This window comes from Rhipicephalus sanguineus, chromosome 8 (assembly GCF_013339695.2).
Source record: "Rhipicephalus sanguineus isolate Rsan-2018 chromosome 8, BIME_Rsan_1.4, whole genome shotgun sequence".
NCBI lineage: Eukaryota > Metazoa > Arthropoda > Arachnida > Ixodida > Ixodidae > Rhipicephalus > Rhipicephalus sanguineus.
The window spans coordinates 75,627,062-75,647,557 of record NC_051183.1 but is presented as its reverse complement, the minus strand read 5'-3'; the positions used below and the strand labels follow the sequence as shown (position 1 = coordinate 75,647,557).

The following is a 20,496-nucleotide window of genomic DNA, read 5'->3' as shown; positions in this document are numbered from 1 at the left end:
TCTGCGGGCTTGGAAGTGGTTTTATACAGTAGCACGTGAATGATGGTCGACAGAAAGGTGGCGGTTATTCTCTGACCATTACTCATACAAACAGTGAATCAGCATAGTAGTAAGTGGATTTACTCCACCTGTAGAGTAACACTACTATATGCTATAGGTAAATATATGGATTCGAACCGCGCTTAGCCAGCACTGCAGCAGAAGTGGAGACCGTACCCCCGACGTATAACGCCATACTGCAACACCATCGCCTAGCTCGCAGGATGTACCCGCCACCTCACCCCAAGCTGACTAAGGAAGAAACAACAGCATTCCGGAAGACTGCAAAGCAACACGCACACGCACGGTGTCCTGCTACAGCGCATCTACCCGACGCTTCATGCATACCACTGCCCGATATGCGACGTTCCCGACACACTGGCACACCTCATACTCGAGTGCCCGTGGCGCCACCAAGATGACGATAACAAGGCCGCAACGATCGCACGCAACAACCTCCTCGCCGAGACGTGGGAGGCCAAGATCTCCGCACGGGACCTAGACGACCAACGACGACTCGTCGCCAGGGCCCGGGAGGCGATCGCGGCCAGAGGATTCCTGGACTAGGAGACCCTCCCACCTAGGGTGACCACAAGCTTACGAGCTCGGGAACACTGTTTCGGCCAATTAAAAGTGTATTTCATCATCATTAATTACCGGATCAGTGATGTAATACTTAAAGATGGCAGAATTTAGGAAGGCATTGTTTTAGTCCCTATGACAAATTCCTGAATTGGGAAGAAAACATTCCTGTGGCTGTATCCCAGAGTAATGGCCCCAAAACGGAAGAATATTTTGTTCTGTAGATTTCAGGCCCACATTTCGATGAGGTGGTACTGGTGTCCTGGTACTAGTATTCCAGTACTAGTAGTAGGATAAAATGAAGTGACTGACCGCTTCCTCCTGATTACAAAAAGAGTTGTCATAATGCATCGCCAGGAGACAGAAGATAAAGTTCTTTGGGAACAACGGAACACTGAAATGATCGATTGATTTTCAAATATTTTATTTTTACGCCAACAACTCCTACAGCGCTGGGCGCTCATTTTCTTTTTTTTCTTTCTTGGCGGCTACGAATAGCCTTTGTATAGACGTTTTTTTTTATTTGAAGTATGCGCACAGACGCTCCTCAGCACATACAGTAGAACGCATTCTGTCCTTGGAGAGTTGTAAGCGGTGCGCTTGAATTCTCCATGGATTGGGATGCGTGTAATAAAGGACCGGCCGTTTCGCCTGCAAAAATCAGGACCCGGTGTCCACATTTTTTTTTCTTTCCGGGGAACACCGAGAATGTCCTTGCAGTCGAAGGACAGCAAGGATATACGCTACCACCGCGCTGTGTGTCTTGTTTTTTGACTCAGGCTCTCAATCATGCGACCAGAAGGCGCGTCCGCTCGAGGCGCGCACGCACAATCGCCCTCAAACATCCAGGACAACGATAGGATCGGTCTGATAAGGGCTCTTTCTTGCATATCACAACTACGTTTTATCACAGGACTCCTTAAGCGCATGCGTCAAGCGGGGTGTGGCTGGTGACCAACAGGGCTCACCTGAAACGCAAGGCTTTTGCACTTTGGCTAGATGCCACAGGTGAAGCAGCAATGCAAGAAGAACGACAGTAAGAACAAGAAAACAACCCGTCACTCTGGAAACAAGATGGTGCCACGAGGCAACAAAAACTCACAGGGTCCCTTATGCATTCACCTAAGACGACACGAAGGCGAAAGCCATTTTTTTTTTCTCATTCGATGTACTAATCCTTCTCCGTCACCCGCCGAAAGAATTCTGCACCTAACGTGGCTGTGCATTGCCTCCAGGATCGGAAGCACCTCACCTGGTTTTGAACTGCCTCCTTGATCGGCCCACCTTCCACCAAGGGATGACATATGTCATGACAACATCAGGTGATGTTACACCACGTGGCATCACAGTAACTTCATGATGACGTCATGATGATGTCATGGCAACGTAGCAAATTCTGGCGATCTGTGACGTGATGATGACATCTTATGGTGACGTCATCATGTGATGATGTATTTTTGCAATACTTGTCCCCGACACCGCTGAACGTCGACGCGGACGGTCAATTTTCGCGTTTAATGAGGCATCTGAGGCTTTCGCCTTAAAAAGCTCGACATCAGGCATCCAGGTAATCAAGTTTGCACTGAGGTGTGCATCTTGCCCGTTCCACAACGTACTATCTGTGATTTTGGAGGTAATATACAGGCAGATGGACAAGTGCGCCCAAGAAAAGAACGAAAGAGGCTTCATCGCCAACAGAAGCTGTCAGGCAAGCTAGGTAAGCAACTAAGACGAGAAACATTAAGCAAGAAGTCAAGGCAGGTAAACAGATTACATCGACTAAACTTTGGTTGTGCAATGGAAGACATGTGCTATCAACTCCCTGAGTTCTCTTTCCCGTTATTAGCTTGCATGGCATATGCACACATATTTACCTTATAAGAGGATGAAGTAGGATTGGGGCTACAAGGAGGTTACAGTAGGTTCCAAAACTGCCGAATGAACTTGTTAGTGTAATTAATAGCTTAAGGGAGCAGACCTAGCTACCTGTGTGAGAGACTGCCGACCACTGGCTACATGTAGGCGTTAACCACTTGCAGTCTTACACCTTGCTCTGCCTGCCCGCAGCTATCAACACGAAAAGACGTGAAGGGCACACCAACACAAGAAGAAATGACTGGACAGTCACCAACACCGGATCTTATCGGGGGACATGAGGAGATTCGGTAACTATGTGATCCGCAGTCATCGCTGTGTCCAGGCCGGACGCGACAAAGGCTGCGGTGGTTAAAAAGACCCGTAACCCTGCCCGTATGTGGATCTTCTTGACCTCGTTGAAGGGATCACGAGCCACTACCACAACACGACCGGGATTCATTCTCAAGCCTATAGGTCCTCTGCAACGGGCGCACCTTCTGGTCACACGCATTCCTTCGCACTCGTACAGAACAAAGGGAGTGCCAGTGGGCTCACTTAGCATGCGAATTATTACTCTAGGATTGCGTTTTGACTACTCCGTGAACAAATATTATTATATCTATACTAAAGTTATAAATATATCCTCGAAACGAACGCACGAACGAAGAAGGGACGTAGGAAAACCGACAAACAGCGTCCCTTGTCTGTTGGCGCTTCGTTAGGAAGATGGGTGGATAGGCTATAATTTTCATTGCATTTGGAAGGCAGCTAGTTAAGGCCGAGGGTCACATGGAATGAACGATCCCTATTACGTTCGGCCTATCCTTATTCCACACTGACCATCAGCGTTCACTCGTCATGAGCTGTGGAGTAACCACGCTCGTAGCTTCTGTGCTGGCCGTTTCGTACTGGGTTCGAGGTTCTGTATGGTTTTCAAAACACGGGCGCGCGAGTAAAACAATCTGGTCCTGAGTTAGCTCTAGCTTTAGTTCTTTCTATCATAAAGGACTGCACCTCATCGTATTCTGTCCGGAACTTCACTTTACAGCGCGGTCGCAAAACAGGGACGTCGTAACTGTAAATCCAAGATCGTATGTATCTCAAAGTAGCCCAGTCGACCACCTCCTTCGAGCAACCGGACTGAAGGAAAAGTTATGACTGGTCTCAGACAATGTTGATGTGTTGCTTTTAGACAGTGCTATTGCCATGACCTTGCAATGTCGTTACAGACTGTCCTCCTCTTTCATTCTTTCGCACCCCCTTTTCCCTTTCCGCGTACAGAGTAGCCAGCCGGAATTCTTCCTGGTTAACCTGCCTATCTTTCCTCTACCTTTCGCTCTGTCTTTGTTCAGTCCCCAGCTCTGCAATGTTCAAAGCAAAGTGTGTGTTCTCCATTGGGGTGAGAAGGAACTCAAAACTGGAGTGACACAAGGAAGTCACCCCTCTTGCGTAAAAAAGGAAGTCGCCTGTTATGAAAAGCATACGAGAACTGCTTTTTACGATGAAATTTAATATTTCTTGAAAGAGTGGCGTTTCTAACAGCTAAAAATGCAACAAACATAAATGCTTTTTTTCGATATTATAACTTTGTTCCCGAAATGTACTGCTTATCACTGCTTGTCCTCATGTCACTGTAATTACGTGTTGTCTGATCAGTGAACTCTGTGTTTTCTGCCCTGCACTTCCATGTACACAAGGAATATGGGAGCTTTTTCAAGCTGATTTTACTTCCTTGTGCTTCACACGTGTATGTAAACGTGCTTGTCGGAAATAAATAAACTAAGCTAAACTAAACGAAACTAATCTAAACCAGCCACTCCCTTTGTTCTCAAGAGTGCGAGATGCGTGAGCTGTGTGTTCGCAGGAACTGTTTGGTTTAGCGCCTGCGGTTGCGTATCCTCCTACTAGTGGGGCAGTACTCCGCGTACTCCTCCCAACTGCAGCCGGTCTGGACGTCGCAGCACTCGTCCATGATGCCTCGTACTCCCAGCCTCTGGCGTCGCCAGGACTTGCGTCGTCCTCCGCCGGCCTGCTTGCCCGCTGCTGAAGAACTCAGCAGGCTCAGTGCGGCCTCGGGCTTCAGGAAGACCTCAGCGAGGTCTGCGACACAAAGAAGACGCAGGAGTAGGAAGGGTAAATTCCTGACCACGCGTACGCGTTGCAGCGCGTCAGCGCGTGGCATGTAGACGCGGCGCCACGCCCTCTCCCCATGGAGAGAGTGCGGCGCCGCGAACGCGCTGACGCGCTGTAACGCGTACGTGTGGTCAGACCTTAATAAGTAGCGCTAGTTGGTTTTCGTTGAAATTCATGTTTGCTAACGCAAAAAAAGTCCAGAAGAGACAGCTCATAGGTGTCTAATTATGACTTTCAACTCAGCAATGCCAGTTTCGTATATGTTCGGGCTTCTACTCTTGAAGTGCTTAGCAAACGTATAATGCTGGTGTCCTTGTTTGCTGAAACTGTAACGCCGATGTCTTTGTTTGCCCTGAATTTTCATTAACTGTACATCTCATCTGCCTGAAATAAGTATACTGATCGATTTTCATTTGCGATTTTAAGTTTTGTAAATGTCGTCGTTCGGCTGCTGCTGCTGTGTGGGTGGCACGGCCCAGTCAGGCAACGTTTGCCTTTAGTCGTGAATCCTGGGACCATTTAATATAATGTTGTAAATAAACCAATCAAGAAAGAAAGAAAGAAACAAACAAACAGACGAAATAAATAAATAAATAAATAAAGAAAGAAAGAAAGAAAGAAAGAAAGAAAGAAAGAAAGAAAGAAAGAAAGAAAGAAAGAGAAGAAAGAAAGAAAGAAAGAAAGAAAGAAAGAAAGAAAGAAAGAAAGAAAGAAAGAAAGAAAGCTGTTGTAAGTTCACCATACATGTGAAACAAAAACGCGAAAGACATAAACGCCGCAGGCGCAGCTGAAGTAAAATATCTTTTTCGGCTAAGTATATTCAGGGCGTGCTTAAACCCTAAATGCTTTCTGGTGGATCCTGACTGCCACAAAAGTTATTCTTTCTAACTGCTGCGCTAATTTTCTTAGCAGACGCATAGCTGTCAGCTTCGGAAGCAGAAGACAAGAGACGTGTACGGCAGAGAGTAAAATATTATGGAAAGAGTTTAACACTTAGGAATGTACGGTAGCGTGACAAGGCAACAAACACTTCAAAAGGGTGGAGTGCATTCACTGTCTATAGGCCTCACCGGCGTCCTTGTCAAGGGGTGCGTCCCTTTTCCGGCGGCGCATCTTGTAGATGTCCTTCTCGCAGACCCAGCTCATGTGTGACAGCAGCTCGTGGTAGCAGCGCCTGTGGCGTTCCACGTGCCACACCCGCGCCCAATCGTCATCGTTCCTGTCAAGACAAAGGGCAGCCCGATTGGACGAGGTATATAGAGTCCCCAAGAATAATTCACTATAGTTACTGAGGTTTACCAAATTGCTGCGCCAGCTGCTACAAGAACAATTGTTCAGCAGTGTACTTATATAATGCTTGCTCTGTTGGCCTGAGGCATTTTAGTTATAATAGACTTCTCACGATTCACCCCTCCCCAAACAAAAATTGTCATAATCATCATAAACATCATCATCATTATATTTTATATCTACGACAGGACAAAAACGATCTCCAATTACCTTTGTGTTCTGAGAGCTGATTCCACTTTATTCTCACTGATGAGTGGACTAAAACAATTGATGCTGAACTTACAACAACCATCGCGTGCCAACTTCCTTCAGGAAAAGATTTCCATCACCGACATATGTCAGTATGAACGCCATTTGACAAAAGAAAAAAAAGCATTTAGAAGAAGAGGAAAAAAAAAAAGCTTTGGCGCTACTCATGTACCATTTTCAGACACGCTGGAGGTTCACAAATAAAAAAAAACGATTACTAGAAGAACCTCTCCGAAAGTTCGATTTAAGTTTGTCATTTCCGGTGGTTCTTTGTTTTGGTGCTACTGCATTGAGTGTTAGCCAGAAGAGGTTTTGTGATGCAGTATGCAATTTCCTACGTGAGACAATAAGAATTGTGATTCAATATACCCTACACGGGGACGAAGAAGAGACCGAAAGAACAACGAAACAATACGACTACGTGTTTAGTTACCACCAGTAGTGTTTGCCACGATTACATATGTGTAAGTGCTGTTCTTGTTTCTATTATAATAAACAAAATTAAATCGCGTTGTCTTCGTCTCTTCTTCGTCCTTGTCTAGCTTTGCGCATTGAATGATGAATCAATACCAACTCGCCCAACTGTCAGTTCTTTTGCAACAAAAAGAATTGAATTTTAAGGTTATCGAACTTCAGCTTCTTTTTTGATCACATTGTTTACTTCTATTTTTTTTTTACTTGTTCATAAAGTAATGAGTTATTTCATAAACCATCTATTTCGAAACCTACTTATCTTATAAAGCTGTTTAATTTCTAGAACGAGGTATGGCCCGTTTCATGGCCTATCCTCCGCGATGGGTTGTGCCAGGTTACTCAGGAACAAACGAACAAACATTCCAGTAATTCAGCGATTCTGCGAAATTTCGCTCCTTGGAGTCCTCAAGTTTCTGGAGTTCTTTCTTTCAACGTCGCTTATTTTAGAAATGACACTGTCTCTTTCGCTAGAGATACCACTCAGCTCTTACCTTGGGAAATACCAAACCTAAACTGCTCAGCAGGTCGTCAACATGAACCCACAGTCATGCACTGGACACGCCGCATTTTGCGGTGAGCAGCTTAAAGGGACACTAAAGAGAAACAATGAATTGGTTTAGATGGATAAAGTGTGCTCGGAGAACTCTTGTGTAGTTTATTTCACCACCATAGGTTTATTATTACAGGAGAAAACCAAGTTCAAAGTTTCATCTTTAAATTTCGCGCCGAACTTTGTATTTCGTGAATTAAAAGACTTCACAGAGCATTTAACGTATTTTGGCGCCACTGGCTCGACGAAGTTTCCACAAACTCGTTATGTCAAGTCTCTGGCCCCCTCAGAGGACAATGTGCTTCGATTTAACCGATTAGGAGCTACGTAGGCCCAAGCAGGCGCCGTCAAAAATATCTGACGTCACGGCAAATGGTGCGGGAATTCCAAGGTGGCGTCGCCACCTGTATTTTCATTTTGCGCGTTTTTTCGCTCATTAAGCGTCCTTCTCGCAGCAAGCGTGATGTTTTTGGTATCGTGGAAGACTACTTTACTAATGCGAGAAAAATCGTTTTGCTCTTTAGCGTCCCTTTAAGTAGGTCAATGTGCACAATTTATTTCGAACCATTCAGACTCGTCCTAAGTTTATACGGAAACAGCAGGGCATGTCTTGCTTGTAAATTTTGCAATTTCTTCTATAATTTATTCGCCTGTATAACTCTGTTTAGTGTACAGGAGAGTGAAGTATTGTTAGCGATGACGAGAATGACGTTTTTGGCCGTTCCATTTAACGAGAGTTGCAACGTGAACTTGTTGGCCACGCATACCTGTTGGTAACGCGCTGCGTTTTAGTGGCGCTACCGAAAGCCTATTGCAGTCCCACCATCAAACTCGAGTGTGTAGGTTGCATAGCATCATTCTAAGCAATAATTTCGCAGGGGAGCATTCAAATTCCCGCCATCGGTTTTGAGAAAGGAGGTCAGTGTCAGCTGTCGTTCCGCCCAATGCATATTTGGCTTCAAAATTATGTACGCTAGCATGATTTTGTTAGATATACAAGCAAGAAATGGAACTGAAAAAGTTTAGTGAGTTTTTAAGGCTTCAATTATATGCCTTAAACCGCTCTCCGGCATGGTCTAGTGGTTAGGATACCTGGCTCTCACCCAGGAGGCCCGGGTTCGATTCCCGGTGTCGGAACTATTTTTTTGTTTTTTTTTCTTTTCGCGATATCTTTTAGTGTTTATGACATATCATATTTAGAGCCAACACCCGTAAACACATCGGAGTCCGTCTAGTCTTATGCTGCTGCACTGCGGTTCATACAAATGGGACTCTGCTTGCTGTGTTAGATGTACTGGAGACCCTGCTCAGAAATGTAGCTAGACGAACAGTATCCTTGCTGTCAGTGAATGGAGTTAGCTTAACAGAAGTATCCGCAACCGACGTACGACAAAAAAGACAGTGTGTCAGGGTAATGAAACACAATGTGTTCACTGTCACCCATCTGGGATGGCAGCAACGCTTACAATAATGAATTTGGCGTTTCCTCCGTTCACTGAAACCATACCGTTGTGTGCGAGACGCTCACAGCTTGAAGTTTGCACTTATCTGTCGTGACACAGCAGCCCTAATTTACAAAAAAGACAACTGCATCAAGAAAAAGTAGCTTTTTTTTGAAACCACGTGCTGGTATCAGACGACCAAGCCACCTAGCGGGTATCCTCGGCACTGCTGCATCAAGCTTCTCTTTTTTACCGCTAGATGGCGCTTGTAGTGCTAAGTTTACTAAACAATGAAATGGCTCAACAAAAATAGAAGCGTGGGTAGAACAAAATGATATTTTGGGAGAACTTCAGAATGGATTTCGAATCGACAGGCGGTTAGACGATAATCTGTTTGTTCTTACCCAGTGTATAGAAATATCTAAAATAGAAAACAGGCCCTTATACGTAGCTTATCTAGATATCACCGGGGCGTATGACAACGTTAATCAGGAAATTTTGTGGGATATATTGAAGGAAGTGGGCATAGGTGACGACTGTGTACAGCTTTTGAGGGAAATATACCGAGGAAATACAGTTTGTATAGAATGGGAAGGAATAAGTAGCAAGGACAGCGTTGAAATTAGCAAGGGGCTGAGACAGGGATGCCCTTTGTCCCCGCTGTTATTCATGCTGTACATGGCGAGGATGGAAAAAGCGCTAGAAGGTAGCAACATTGGATTTAATTTGTCACACAAACAGGTCGGAGCGATGGTTGAGCAGAAGCTTCCAGGTCTATTTTATGCTGATGATATTGTCTTATTTGCGGACAGTCAAGATGATATACAGCGACTGGCAGATATATGCGGAAGGGAGTGTGAGGCTCTAGGACTAGGATTTAGTGCAACAAAATGCGGATTGATGGTATTCAATGATCACGGAGACCATACGGTATTAATACAGGGCCAAAAAATACCGAGGGTAAGCGAGTACAAGTACCTCGGAGTATGGGTAAATGAGGGGGATAGATATATGGAGGTACAAGAGAAAGCATCGGTAGCAAAGGGAAAGAGGAATGCTGCAATTATGAAGCACAGAGCTTTATGGGGATACAATAGGTACGAGGTGCTTCGAGGGCTGTGGAAGGGTGTGATGGTTCCGGGGCTTACATTTGGGAACTCAGTGGTGTGCATGAAGTCAGAGGTGCAATCAGGAATGGATGTAAATCAAAGGACGGTGGGCCGCCTCGCGTTGGGCGCTCACGGGAAGACGACAAATGAGGCGGTAAAGGGTGATATGGGATGGACAGGCTTTGAAGTGAGGGAAGCGCAGAGCAAAATGAGATTCGAAGAGAGGCTGAGGAAAATGAAGGAGAGTAGATGGGCAGAGAAGGTTTTCAGGTATTTGTATAGAAAAAGCGTTGACACGCAGTGGAGAAAAAGAACTAGGAGGCTCACCAGTAAATATACGGCTGGCAGTGCGGGCGATATGGCAACAAGGAGCATTAAGCGGAAGGTCAGAGAGGCGGAGAGGACTTATTGGATGACAGCGATGGAAAAGAAGCCGGCTCTGAGTAACTACCGAAAAGGAAAAAACGAAATAAGGAGGGAAAGGTTTTACGATAATTCAAGGGGAAGCGCTTTACTGTTTGAAGCAAGGTCGGGCTGCCTTAGAACGCGTAGTTATAAAGCGAGATTTAGTAACGAAGAAGAACAATGTACATGCTGCGGGGGAACTAAGGAAACGATGGAACATGTACTGATTGAATGTGGCGATATTCACCCAGGTATACGTGTGGGCACGAGTCTACATGAAGCCTTGGGTTTTAGGGACAACAATGGAAAGCTGAACACGTCCGCGATAGAAATAAGTAAGAGACGGTTAGAGTATTGGTGGCAGAAAAGTAGAGATAAAGAACAAAAATAAATAATGGGGGAAAAATAAGGTCATTCTGCCTTAAGAGGCAGAGAGATGGACCGTGAATTTATATTTTTTGGTATAATAACATAGATTTAATCAATGTAGATAAGGTATTAGGCCAACATGAAACAAGGAAGCTTTTTTTTCTTTCTTTTTTTTTTTTCTTCGAGCCTGGTGGCAGACATGTCACCGCCCCGTTTTAAAGGGGACGCTCATAGCATCCATCCATCCGGGAGAATTAAAGGGACACTAAAGAGAAACAATGAATCGGTTTAGATTGATAAATTGTGCTTTGAGAACTATAATGTCCTTAATTTCATCATCGTAGGTCTATTAATAAAGGAGGAAAGGAAGTTCGAAGTTTCATTTTTAAATCTTGCGCTAAAATCTCTACGCGTGACGTCACCGATTTCAAAGTGTATTTATCGTATTTTGGCGCGTTGGCTCAACAAAATTCTCTCAAACTTGGTGTGTTAACTCTAGGGCCCTCTCAGAGGATAGTGTACTTCATTTTTACCGTTAAGGAACTAAGTAGGCCCTAGTAGGCGCCGTCAAAATGTATGACGTCACGGCGAATTGTGCGGAAACTTCAAGGTGGCATCGCCACCCACATTTTCTTTTTGCGCGATTTCTCGCTTACTAAGCGTCTTCTCTCCGCAAGCGTGATGTTTTTGGTATCGTGAAACAGTAGTTTACTAATACGAGAAAAATCGTTTTGCTCTTTAGTGTCCCTTTAGGGTCATTTTGCCGCAAGGGGCAGAAAACTGGGCTGTGAATTTGTTTTTTTTTTCTCTCTATAGTAAGATTAATTTAATCCTAGTAGACAAGGCACTACGCCAGCTCTTAAAAAAATGCTTTTTGCTTTTCTTTGTCGAGCCTGGTGGCCCACATGTCACCGCCCCGTTATTAGCCCTTTCAGTCCCAAGTCAATTATTATAAATGCAAGCAACTTGTTTATATTTTGAGATGTGCATGATCATGGCAGTCCAAAAAAATGAAAAAATATCTTTGCTCACACTTTTCAATCAAGAGTAATAATGTCCAAATTAATTTATTTAATAATTATTATTTAATATTATTTTCATTATTTTTGCTTAGTTTTTTGCTTAAACAGTTATTTAGAGGGGGTAGCATAATGCCCAATAACCAACATTCCAATTTTCGACGCGAAACTAAAATAAATGCCCTATCTCTGCATGGTGAAAAAAGCTGCCTCAGCGAAATGCGCGAAGAGCATGACCGCTTCTGTAATTTCTTTGTTCACACGTGACCTCGCTTTGTTGTATGTACCAAGTTGGCACCATACGTAGAGCAGAAGCTAAATATGAGCTCTTAAGGAAGAGCAACGCTTTATCTTAACCAGGAGCTTGCTGAGTGACCTAAAAAATTGATGATTCCAATTGAAATCACTGGTCCTGAAAGGGTTAAGGTGATGCTCATAGCATCCATCCATCCATCCAGCGGTAAGCTTGAAATTGCTTGTGACATTTACTACCTCGAACGCGCTTTTATTTCTGCTAGTTATCCTCACTTCATCTGCTTTGTTGATTTCGTACGCCGATTTTCCCGTGACGCGACATTAAGCTGGAATCGGATAACTACACTTTCGGAATACCAACACACAGCGGCTTACAGCGAAGGAAGCGTTCACGAGTCAGTAACAAAACAAACAAATATACGGGTGGCGACACGAAGTTTAATTTGCTGCACTAGCGCCTAGTGACGTCATCAGTGTAGCATCTGTATCTTCTAAGGGAAGAACGATCTATCGGTAAACAAGGATAGCACAGCAAATCAATGATTCAGAGTCCTTACGTGGTATGTTGGGGTTTATACTGGAGGAAATGACTCAATGTTGCCATAATGCTATATAACCGATGGTTAAGTGTGTGTGTATGTGTGTGTGTGTGTGGGGGGGGTTGAAGTGGAGAGGTTTTGTACTGTGCTGTGTTATTTAGTTTTGCTGACGTCCGCTTGACCGATCCATGTGCACTTACAAGTATTACATAGTATTTGTGCGCCAACATCTCCTTACGTCATGTCAATACAAAAAAAAAAGGTTGGGTGGCTATGTGGTTAGCGGCCACGAGCCCCTGAACCCGTGCTTCCAATAACTTTTCACCCCAAGACATAATTTCATGGATTACCGGCAATTCAGAGCTTGCATACGGAACGCTAAAGTTCGCAAAAATTACAAAATGCAGTGGCGTAAATCCAGTTAAATCATGAGGGGTACACACATCTTGCTATAGCGGCCATTTTGTTTTTATTTTTATTTATATTAATATTAAAATCACGCTTTGAAATAAAATTTTTAAAAACGAGTATGAGTTTCCAGCTCCTGTAATTCCACTGTTATAACGAGTCTTCTCCGAAAGCGGCGAAGCCGCAGTTGCGATTTCAATTGTCTCACATAGCTGAAGGGTATTGAACACAGGCCTACGCACACTACAATATAAACCTGCAGGCATTAACAAAAAAAAAAGTTGACTGCAATATACTTAACTCTCAAGCAATTAAAATATATGGCGTTTGAAAGTTAAATCACAAGAAGGGACAATGCAAGGGGTGTCCCCCCCAGCCTGAACACAAGGACCCCCCTGACCCCCCGTGATTTACGCCAGTCACAAAATGCGAGAGTACGCAAACATTTTGTAGCCGGAATAAGACGACAGATGACCGCACATAGTATCTGCCTAACAAGAGCATAATATTTGGAGTTTTATTATTTTTGCATGGCTAACGATTGCTTAGACACCCAGTAAATACCCCTTCCCTTGGTAACTCAAGCAGCTGCGAGGAGCATTCACCGATACTGGAACATGAAGAATTTGGCACAAGGACACAAATGCAACTCAAAGGTGGAACTGCAATCAGGACGCCCACTGCAACAGCGTCTCTGGATCTATGTAGCCTGAAAAGGGTGCTATGACTGCATGCAGAATTGACGGGACTTTTCTTTCCTCTTTATCTCCTACATCTTCCATTCCTCTATCTCTAATTCCTTCCTACCAAAAGAGTAAGCAGACATTGTGCCCCTCTAGGTAGAATTTGTCAGCCTGTTCTCTCCGTCTTTCCTCCGTGCCCTTGTGTATATGTGTACGCACATCAAATAATAATAATAATCAAATCAAACGTTTATTTTACGTGCCCAGGAACAACCGTAAGGTCTTTGTACTGGCGCACGAAAAAAAAAAACAAACAAAGGCCAACATTCATAATAAAATATCAGGGATAAAAAACGTTATAAAATTGCAGATATACAACTATGCGCAGGCAGAAAAAAAATGTCAACAGTGTACGAGGCTATGTAAGTACAGTGCAAAGCTCGGAGCAGAACAACGACTGGGAGCCGTGAAAAACATCGAGCTCTAAAAAGTAAGCATTGTAAAGACGTTGTATCCTGCCAATGGTCGAATGTTCACAGAGGCAGGCGGTTACATGAAAAGGTCTATTCTCTCTGGTCAGCTTACGTGGAATTCGGAAATTAAGACAGTTGAGCAGTACAGGGCAGGATATGATACCATGCACAAGCTTGTAAAGAAATAACAGATCAGCGTGATTTCGTCGGCAGCAAAGTGATGGCAATGAAAATAATCCAGCAGCGTTAGAACGAGATCCAGAGTCATTTCTAGCGAAACGATGATTGTAAATGCTTAGGAATTGTTTCTGGACTCGCTCAATGGCGTTGCTGCTGGAATTAGAAATGCCATTCCAGGTCACAGATGCATACTCAAGTTGAGGTAGACATAGCGCGGTGTACAATTTTCCGAAGGGCATAGGAGAACGGAATTCTCTAGACATTCTGCAAACGCAGCCTAGGGTGCGAAGACCCCGCAAAGCAACACGCTTAGCGTGAGCAGAAAAGTGTAAGGTGCTATCAAAAAAACTGCCAGGCCTGCGCTGAAACCGCAGCACAGTCACAGCGAAAGCTGGAAGAGCGCCGTTTGAGCCCGTTGTAAGCTCTCTTGGGGCTACTAATACAAGTACACTAGCAAGGTACCCACTACGCCATAGGCGTGCGCAGGGGGGGGCCAAGGGGGCGAGAAGGGGGGGGCGCAAAGTCAGCCCTATACATTGTAGGGGGGGCGAGAAGAGGGGCGCAAAGGCAGCCGCATACATTGACATAATAGGGAGGGGGGGCGCTGCGACGAACCTTCGCCCCCCCTGAAGGGGAACCCTGCGCACGCTTATGCACTACGCCATAAATCACAATTTTTGTGAAGTTGGGAAGCACCTACTAAGCCAATATTCGTCATTCTGCGGAGAAGCCAGGCACCAGCTACACGTCTGTAAGGCATTATGTGCACTTTGTTCAAACGACGACTGGTGACGATGAAGAATTATGGCTCAGCCCTTTGTAATGGGTTGGAAGCTTTAAACGGCCGACCAGGTATGTAATTTGCATTATGGGCTTATGGGCTTCCTTGGCGCTTATGGGCTTCCTTGGCGCTTATGGGCTTCCTTGGCAACCAATACAAGTGCACTTGCGAGGAACCCACTACGCTATAAATCATTGTAATTTTTGAGAAGTAGGGAAGCAGGCACTATGCCATTTTCCGTCATTCTACGGAGAGCTGTAGTATGAAGATTTATGGCACAGCCCTTTGTAATGGGTTGGAAGCATTCAACAACCTACTCGTTGCGCAATTCGCATTGTGTGACGCCTGGTTACAAAATTCGTCCTCTACCACGCTATATTGCATATGTTAATGTTGTTCTTTCCCGACATGAAGCCTGTACAGGGCCTTTTTGCAAATCTCTTTCAAGCACCGGCATGGCTCAGAGGTTGAACACTGGGCTCCCACGCAGAGGGCCCAGGTTCGAACCTCGTTCCATCCTGGAATTTTTTTGATTTCGTCTTTTTTTCTTATTTCGAGCGATAGTGGTTACGGACACCGGCGGCGGCGGACAACGACGGCGCCAAAAACGGCCGCTGAAATGATCTCATAACAGCTTTCGCTGTAAAAGAACACCTAGATCATTGATCTCACGTACCTTACACAACGACACAGAATTGATAATAATAATAATAATAATAATAATAATAATAATAATAATAATAATAATAATAATAATAATAATAATAATAATAATATGTGGCCCATCCCAGACGACGATCTCCTAGAGGTTTTGTTGTTGCTTAAATTTTGGAAAGATTTAGCTTGGTTTTTGCTGCAAGTGGCTTGCGAGCGATATAAAAACATAGCTCGGCTACGCGTAGCGTACGCTAAGGTTCAGCTGAATATTCTTAGTTTTCCTGGTTGTCAACCATCTGCGCTTTTCTGTGCCGTTTAGCAGCATTTGCGATCTCCTTCTCCATGGCTATACCACACTAGCAAACGCAAGCCAGCCGGTCTGACAAATGGCTAGCGTCCCTGTCCTTCCGTTTTTCTTTTCCTCCTCCTCTTCCCCGCTATATGTATATCCCCCCTGATACGTCACGTTTGCGTATGCGCAAAATGAGAGGCGCTAACAAGCGGCTGTGGCGCAACGTCAGGCGGCCACTGCGCAACGTAGGCGCACAGTTTGGCGCGCGCCGGCGCCAATGCGTCTGCCACAGCTATGACGTCACTCCTTTGGAATGTGCAGACCGGCGAGGCGCGCGCGGTGGCGGCAGCTCCGGTGCGCCAGCTGTGCGCCGTGTGACGTCACTGCTCCTCGCGCATGCGCAGCACGGTTCTCAAACTGCCACGCGAAACTGCTCCACCTCGGCCAGTGTAGCTAATCCTGCAAAATGCTTTTGGTTGCCTCTGATTCATTCTTTTTTACGAACTATGAGTAATGTTTTACATATATTTGTACTTCATTTTCAAGTGTGCTTTCATGTTTTGTAAACGTCGTCGTTCCGCTGATGCGGCTGTATGGGTGGCCCGGCCCAATCATGCAATATGTGCCTTTAGCCGTGCCCCGTATGACAATTTCGATATTGTACTGCAAGAACCAAAAAAAGAAACAAAGAAAGACGGAAGAAATGAAGGAGAGAAACGAAGAAAGAAAGAAATTATGCGCAGCTTGAACTGAAAACGTCGGTAAGGCTGAATAATTGAAGCCATAGCGCTGATAAGACAGGGACCACAGAAAGAGGACGGGACGTGCGCACGTCCCTTCCTCTTTCTGTGGTCCCTGTCTTATCAGCGCTATGGCTTCAATTAACGTAACAAACCAACTAGCCCAAAAGTCTGTCCTCTAAGGCTGAATAAACAGCGTAGCTGGTGGCGTCAGTTTTAGCTTAGTCATTGTTGGACATTCCAGAACGAATACTAGGCGGACATTCCAGTACGAATCAAAGACCCTCAGCTTTTCCAGAATGTTTAGCAGCTGGTCCTCCTCTCCCCACCACTAGCTTCGCCTCTGCTCTCCTCCTCTCCACCCGACTTCCTTTCTGCACGTCACTACCCTCTTCCCACCAGGTCCGACTCGCTACACTAGGCTTCCCTCTCACCCGCTTGGATTCACCCATGCTCTCTCTCACATCAGACTTCGCTCTCGCAGGCAGGACGACGGATCCCCAGGAATTTATCTCGGTCTGGAACAGCTCTTCTGTTCAAAGCAAGAAAAAAAAAAGAAAGTCACCGCTTACCGGTTGCTGAAGATCTCGTTCCAGTCAGGGGCTTCCCCACCGGCAGTCGCAGGTCGTGGACCGGCGGCGAGAAAGCCCAACCACAGGGCGGTCCACTGCACAAGCATGACCGCGGTCCCTCTCCCCTCGCACCTTGTAACCTGCCGGTGAAGAGAAAAAATGGATTGAGAGAGAGAGAGAGATGTAATCAGCGTCAATTTTGGGAGGGTGGCTTCGGAAAGGCGTCCTTTGTTCAGCAAGGTGAATATGTTTGCGCTAACCACGATAGGCCACACCCTATTAAACCCTAAGGTGTACGTTATGAAAAGGGCTTTCCTGCGCATCGTGCACAGACCACATCAATCTGCTTTCGTTTCAACCACTTATTTCGACCTTTTTTTAGGTATTTAGAAGTAAACCCCCTCCTTCGCCGACTTCTCTTTTTTTTGTAGCTTGAGAAGGGCGTCCTCCCTTTTCAAGTTGTGGCTTCGTAAGGTCTTGGTTCTTTGCATAGGCGTACGCAGGGTTCTCCATTAGGGGCTGCCAAGTTTCACCGCAACGCCCCCCCCCCCCTCCCATCTTCCAGTTGGTCGAGCCCTAAAGGAAACAAGGCTCGCAGTGGATGCATAAATGAAAATGAAGAGATGACGTGCTGCTCACAGCGGTCTGCGTTTAGTATCCGGTTTTCGAAGTGCAAATGGAGGAATAAACAGTTCTTATAATGCAACATCAGAGGTGCTCAGTCGCCGTTATCGCCAAAAGCCCGTGTGGCCATAACTTTCACCATTAATAAATGAGGGGAGAGGTCCGCTGCGTAAAGGCCTGGTGCAGACGTCGACTGGGGTCCTTAGATTACTAGCGGGCGGGGGAGGGGGACGTCCTTTTCCGTGGATGCCGGCAGGGGGTTGCACTTGCCTCCCACACAAGCCACACCATCGAACCCGCGAATACCTGGTCAGCAGACGAGCACCGTAAGCACTGTACCACCACTACGCACGATCACGGACATTAGAATGTGTGGTGCCATTGGTATGTTGTTGATTCTGATGATCATATAGGATCACCCGCACTTCCCCAGGTAGAGTTCACTGATAACCGTTCCAGTAGTCCGTTCCAGTAGTCCGTTCCAGTAGTCCGTTTCAGTAGTCCTTGGAGCTTATGGAATGTTTGCCGCGGGCAGACAGACAGACGCATAGACTAGCATTTTAGTGAGTATAACAGGTACCGGACAAAGAGAGGACGGGGACACTTGAGGTTTCTCTTCCGTGACTCGGCGGTGCTTCGTTCTTAGACGGCACCGTAGTCTTCTTGAGGGGCTAAGTTCGTTGCGTGTTCGACATTGTAAAAGCCTGCGAGTGAAGCTGTGACGATTGGAAACGTGTATGCTCCTCGTCTCTTTCCTTCTCCACCAAAGAAATGTTTTATCGATGCAAGCAGCAATAGGTGCTCGGATAATGCACACGTGTTGGCATACTATGAAGTGATTAGCTGTTTGCTGTGTTTCTTCGTCTGGTCTTTTTTTCCTCCGTGCATATGTCCAAAGCATAGGGCGTCCTAAGTTGGAAGTTGGCACCAGTGCTTTTCGCATGACTGTGGATTTTTGCAGCAAAGTTGTATATACATCCATGGCTAGAAGGTGGAACAATGTGGCTGTTCGTGAGTGCGCAGAAATTATAATGAAGCAGCACTGCTAGCATACCCTACCTTGAAGGGTCTCCGTGCTTGCATTAGTTTCTCTTAACGTTTTGTCAGCCCATATAGCTAGGGATAATACCCTCCGCAGCACGAATCGCTGGCCATAAAATCGTTTGGGTGTTCTTAATGTCCTTTAAGCTAAAGTCGCCAAACGCAAAGTTCGAAGCGCGCATCTCCTAACTGTGGTGATAGAGAAACCAAAACCCTACAACAGAAGACACTTCGATACATCCCAGTACGGAGTACTTGACCGAAGATTTTTTTTTTAAATTTACCCGCGAAAATCCCAAAGTAGAATATTATAAGAAAAAGAAGTGCTGACAAGGAAAACTCACCTATCCGGAAGTTACGGGGAACGTCCGGCGACTGCGGTTGTCCGCCGGACACTCTGGAAGCAGTCCGCTCCCGGTACCGTCGATATGCGAACCACTCGACCGTCACTTGGAAGCCATGAGATGTCGGTAGATGAAGGCGAACATCTCCGTGGTATCGAATTGGCAAAGACACCGAAACTTCCCGTCGTCTGTGGGTTTTACAACGAGGCCGTGCCCCTTTAATGTGTAGCCCGACGCCAGCGTCGACGTCTGATTGGTTCGTCCGAGCGATGCCGCAAAGCGCCCGATTCGAGCTCCGATTGGTCAAAACCACACGGGTCGCTTGCTAATCCCGCATGTGGGAGTTAGCATGCGCACCGATGGTGGCAGCGGTGTTATGCGACGTTGCCGCAGTGGAGTGGCAGCCGGTGACTTGTGGGTGTTGACATGACACTTGAAGCAGCGATCGGGCCTGTAACTTTGGATGAGTAGCGCGTAGAATCATCCAGTCATGTACTTTGTTTTAGAGAGACCAGTCGAGTTGCCGATGAACTGTTGCGTAAAACCATCCTTCTTAAGTCTTTTTATCCTCTTTTTATTGGAGTCATGAATCGTTTTGGAAGACCAGGATACTAATACATTTCAGAATAACATTTCAGGATAAGTAATATTTAGAAAATTTCCAGCGGTTTTCCTATGCGCTCTTTGAAAAGAGTCTTTCGGTTAAACTAATTTCTGAATGGCGAATATAGATATAGAATAGAGGAAGAGAGAGGAAGGAGAGAAAGAAAGAAGAGCGCTGCACGCACACAGGGATACAAACAATCACCCGGCGCGGAGTTTCTCTCACCTACACGACTTCAGCGCTATGGCATTCGAATGGGGAATGGCGGGCTTTAAGAGGGCCGTGGATGAACCATGATGATTATTGAAGCGCTGAAAACACTGGATTGATCACCTCCAGCAGTTGCAGGGAAGTTCGGGCTGTCAGAGTATTTAGCTTATTTAAAAGCATGAGTATGGTGTCCATGGGAGACCGAGGAATCGCAACAATGTCCCGCTTTTTCTCTAGAAATTGTTTCCCGTGTTCGTTCCGAACAAGAAGAGTGCGAACCAGGAAAATGCTACAAACAGTGGCATGTTGAAATCCCGTAACATTAGCCTAGCCTGCAGAATACCTTGAAAAGTTGCGAAACTTCGTGTCTCAGCAACAAGATATGCCAGAGGAAGTGCACAAAAACGTAGTCTCTCTCGACAGCTTCGTTACTTCTTGCGCCAGTGCAAATGAAAACGGCATTTTCTCTTTTCAGAATGAGATGGGCAGCAACGTAACTGTTACGCATATAATATATATTGAGGTACAGTCCGCATCAAAAGTTTGGAAACCGCGAGGTCTGAGAAAATATTGAA

General features: G+C 45.6%; 1 protein-coding gene and 1 non-coding gene across 3 annotated transcripts; one reads left to right on the top strand and one right to left on the bottom strand.

Annotated features, from left to right (window-relative positions):
* Positions 1–1,041: 1,041 nt before the first annotated feature.
* On the bottom strand, positions 1,042–19,315 carry LOC119402108 (probable insulin-like peptide 7). Of its 2 annotated transcripts, none has more exons than XM_037669217.2 (4): positions 19,108–19,315; positions 17,099–17,238; positions 5,682–5,830; positions 1,042–4,578 (listed from the first exon to the last, which is right to left on the bottom strand). In XM_037669217.2, exons 2-4 carry the CDS (start codon positions 17,203–17,205, stop codon positions 4,355–4,357), a joined length of 480 nt encoding a protein of 159 aa, XP_037525145.1. In that variant the 5' UTR covers positions 17,206–17,238; positions 19,108–19,315; the 3' UTR covers positions 1,042–4,354. The 2 variants fall into 2 exon arrangements, with proteins under 2 accessions (XP_037525145.1, XP_049274454.1); XM_049418497.1 differs by having other exon boundaries at positions 19,104–19,313.
* Trnae-cuc (transfer RNA glutamic acid (anticodon CUC)) lies at positions 8,240–8,311 on the top strand. Its single transcript has one exon. It is a non-coding gene; the product is annotated as a tRNA-Glu (tRNA).
* Positions 19,316–20,496: the final 1,181 nt, after the last annotated feature.